Below are 3490 nucleotides of genomic sequence, written 5' to 3'. Positions count from 1 at the left end.
TGAAAGTTTGGGAAGTGAATTTTCACATTTCTTTCCTAAGAAGCTTGAATACTAATGGCCTATATCCCATTATGGAGGAGTGCTCTTTAGTAATAGGACTGCTCCCTTGCTCAGCGGCACGGAATTCAACAGCGCAGTTTCCAGAGCGCCCAGCGCCCAGCGGGCACAAGCTGGATGGAGAGACTGGGTGGGGCCTCGCGGGAGGGGAGGGGAGGGGAAGGGAGGGGGAGGGTACGTGTGTGTGTGGGGGGAGGAGCCACTGTGACCTGCCTGGGTTCCTCCCCTCCCTGGGCACTGTGATGCTGAAGAGCAGCTGCTGGATGAGCAAGCCTGTCCCCAGCCCCCTCCCGCCCAGTGTGTCACAACAGCGGACACGGCTGTATCTGGAGCAGTTGGGGTGAGCAGGCCAGCTGGGAGGCGAGCAGAAGTGCGCAGCCGAGATGGTGAGTCTGCAGCGCAGGGGCTGGGGAGGGGCAGGCACCCAGCCTAGGGCCACATCTATGTGGGGGCTATCGGATCCATCACTTTGGATCAGTAGAGCTCGAAGTCTCATGGGGGTGTTAATTCAGGGTGGTGGGACCAATGGAGCTTTGTGCACATGAGAGAAGTGGGGGAGTACATAGGGAGCCCAGTACAGGGCAGAGAAAATTCTGAGGGAGCCCCAGATAGTCAGCTCAGGGACCAGAATGAGGGGGGAAGGGGCAGTCCAAGATTCCAGATGGGTGGGCCCATGGTTGGGGGAGTGGGCGCAGTGAGCTCACCATCCCCAACCAACCACGAGTATCATTGTCCCAGAATGTGGCAGGGGACTTAGGGCATCACGGTCACTTCAAGCTTGGGGTAGTTCTCCTTTCCTGTCCCCACGATCTGGCTTGGGTTTGGGCCACTTACAATTTGAGCTTGCTCAGCTTCCCAGCACTTGGAACCCACGCCAACTCCCCAGTTTTTCTAGCAGTCAGTCAGAAGGACTTTGGCACACAGATAGCTCTCTCCCTCTGGCCAGGGGACCTCAGACTTCTTGTTTTGTTTCCTACCTGGCTTAGGGGGCTTAGCAAAGGCCTGGTCCTCCACACTGCATCTGTCTCCTTTCATAGTCTTGGATCTTACTTGCTGGGGAGGAGACCTCTCCACATTTCTAGTTCCACCCTCTAGAATCTCTCCCTTCACCCCCACAATTGGGGTGGGTAATAGCCACCTCCAATCCACTTCTATGACTGCCTGGGAACCCAGAATCTCCTGGTCCAGAGTTGTGGTATTTTAGCAGTAGCGAGGTGGGTTGGAAAAGTTGGGTTGGGGAGGAGGACAGAATAAACATGTTCCTGAGACCAAGATCAGGTTCTTTGGCACTCTTGATTCAGGTGTCAGTGACAAAGCAGGCCAAGGGGAGAACTTCCCCACTTCACCTGGCTTCTGCTCAATTTGGAAAGTGCCCAGAGCCTTCTGGCTCTGGCCCCAGTTTTGGTGTTTCTAGCTCCAGATCTGTCCAGCACCCTCCTTCTTCTGAGCATGCTGCTGGATACACCTGAGAGACTTAAGAACTCAGGGATATTCGGGAAAGTGGCTAGAGGAATCCATTTCTGCCTGAGGACCCATATGCGGAACCATAGAAGGAACCCAGACTGGGAGTTCAGAATTTTGGCTTCTGGCTCTGTAACTACCTGTGTAATTTCAAGAAGGTCACTTAACTTCTCTGGACTGTTTTTTCTCACCTACAATATGAAGAAGGATTATGGTTCAGATTTGCAAAAGTTTGCTTTTAAACTTTTTATTACACAGAATTTCAAACATATTGAAAAGAGGGAAATGGTGTAATGTACTCCTATATATGAACCATTCAATTACAAATATTATCTACTTATAAGTGTTGCTTAATTTATTGTCCTTTCCCTCCCCATTATTTTGAAGCAAATAGGCATCATGCTGAAGATTTTATATTTAATATTTATAATATCTAGCATTAGCGAGTGCTTTAGAATTTTCAAAGTGCTTCCTTTTACATATTTTAATTTTTACCTGAACATCATAGTGACTCTCAAAGTGGAGCCTAAAGACTCTCAGGGGAGCCAAGGATGATAATCTAGCCCTCTGAGCAAACTTTGATTGTATTCAACAGGCAAGTTTCTGAAAACACCTGGAAAATAAAAAATTTAAACAATAAAACTTTATTTAAATGTGCTAAAGAATTTGCATATTAAAAAACTATGGTTGAATATTTTGAGAGAATATATCTTTTACTTATTTTGAGACATTGATTTTTATATAGTAGATTCTATTTAGAATATTCAATTGCATGGGCAGCATTGTCTTTTTTTCTTTATTGATTAAGGTATTACATATGTGTTCTTATTCCCCCATTGCCCCCCCCCCCGCCCCCTGGTGTCTGTGTCCATTGGTTAGGCTTATATTCATGCATACAAGTCCTTTGGTTGATCTCTCCCCCTTACCCCCACCCTCCCCTACCTTCCCTCTGAGGTTTGACAGTCTGATCGATGCTTCTCTGTCTCTGTTTTTGTTCATCAGTTTATGTTGTTTATTATATTCCACAAATGAGTGAGATCATGTGATATTTATCTTTCTCTGACTGGCTTATTTCACTTAGCATAATGCTCTCCAGTTCCATCCATGCTGTTGCAAATGGTAAGAATGCCTTCTTTTTTACCGCAGTGTAGTATTCCATGTGCAGATGTATCACAGTTTTTTAATCCACTCATCTGCTGATGGGCACTTAGGCTATTTCCAAATCTTAGCTATGGTGAATTATGCTGTTATGAACACAGGGGTGCATATATCCTTTTTGATTGGTGTTTCTAGTTTCTTGGGATATATTCCTAGAAGTGGGATCACTGGGTCAAATGGGAGATCCATTTTTAGTTTTTTGAGGAAACTCCATACTGTTCTCCACAGTGACTGCACCAGTCTGCATTCTCACCAGCAGTGCAGAAGGATTCCTTTTTCTCCACATCCTCTCCAGCACTTGTTGTTTGTTGATTTGTTGATGATAGCCATTCTGACAGGTGTGAGATGGTACCTCATTGTCGTTTTGATTTGCATCTCTCGGATGATTAGTAACTTTGAGCATGTTTTCATATGTCTCTTGGCCTTCCTTATGTCCTCTTTCAAAAAGTATGTATTTAGGTCTGTTGCCCATTTTTTGATTGGGTTGTTTATCTTCCTTTTGTTGAGTTGTATGAGTTCCCTGTAAATGTTGGAGAGTAAACCCTTACTGGAGATAACATTGGCAAATATGTTCTCCCATTCAGTGGGCTTTCTTGTTGTTTTGTTGATAGTTTCTTTTGCTGTGCAGAAGCTTTTTATTTTGATGTAGTCCCATTTTTTCATTTTCTCTTTAGTTTCCATTGTCGTAGAAGCTGCATTGGTGAAGATATTGTTTCGGCATGTGTCTGATATTTTGCTGCCTGTGGATTCCTCTAAGATTTTTATGGTTTCCCATCTTATGTTTAAGTCCTTTATCCATTTTGAGTTTATTTTT

The 3490-nt window shown here is 45.0% G+C and overlaps 1 protein-coding gene across 3 annotated transcripts in view; it reads left to right on the top strand.

Annotated features, from left to right (window-relative positions):
- Positions 1-314: 314 nt before the first annotated feature.
- The window catches only part of TUBA8 (tubulin, alpha 8), a 22898-nt gene continuing 19722 nt past the window's right edge, over positions 315-3490 (top strand). For 2 of the 3 annotated variants that reach the window (XM_005882160.2, XM_005882161.2), the window contains exon 1: positions 315-443. Coding sequence is in view for 1 of the 3 variants with exons in the window: in XM_005882161.2 (XP_005882223.1) it covers positions 441-443 (3 nt within the window). In the remaining 2 variants the exon portion in view is untranslated. Of the gene's footprint in view, positions 444-2387; positions 2393-3490 lie in introns of those variants that run through there. The other variant, XM_014529932.1, reaches the window with a different exon arrangement.

The sequence above is a fragment of the Myotis brandtii genome, unplaced genomic scaffold (genome assembly GCF_000412655.1).
Source record: "Myotis brandtii unplaced genomic scaffold, ASM41265v1 scaffold7, whole genome shotgun sequence".
NCBI lineage: Eukaryota > Metazoa > Chordata > Mammalia > Chiroptera > Vespertilionidae > Myotis > Myotis brandtii.
This window is presented reverse-complemented; position numbering and strand designations above follow the sequence as displayed.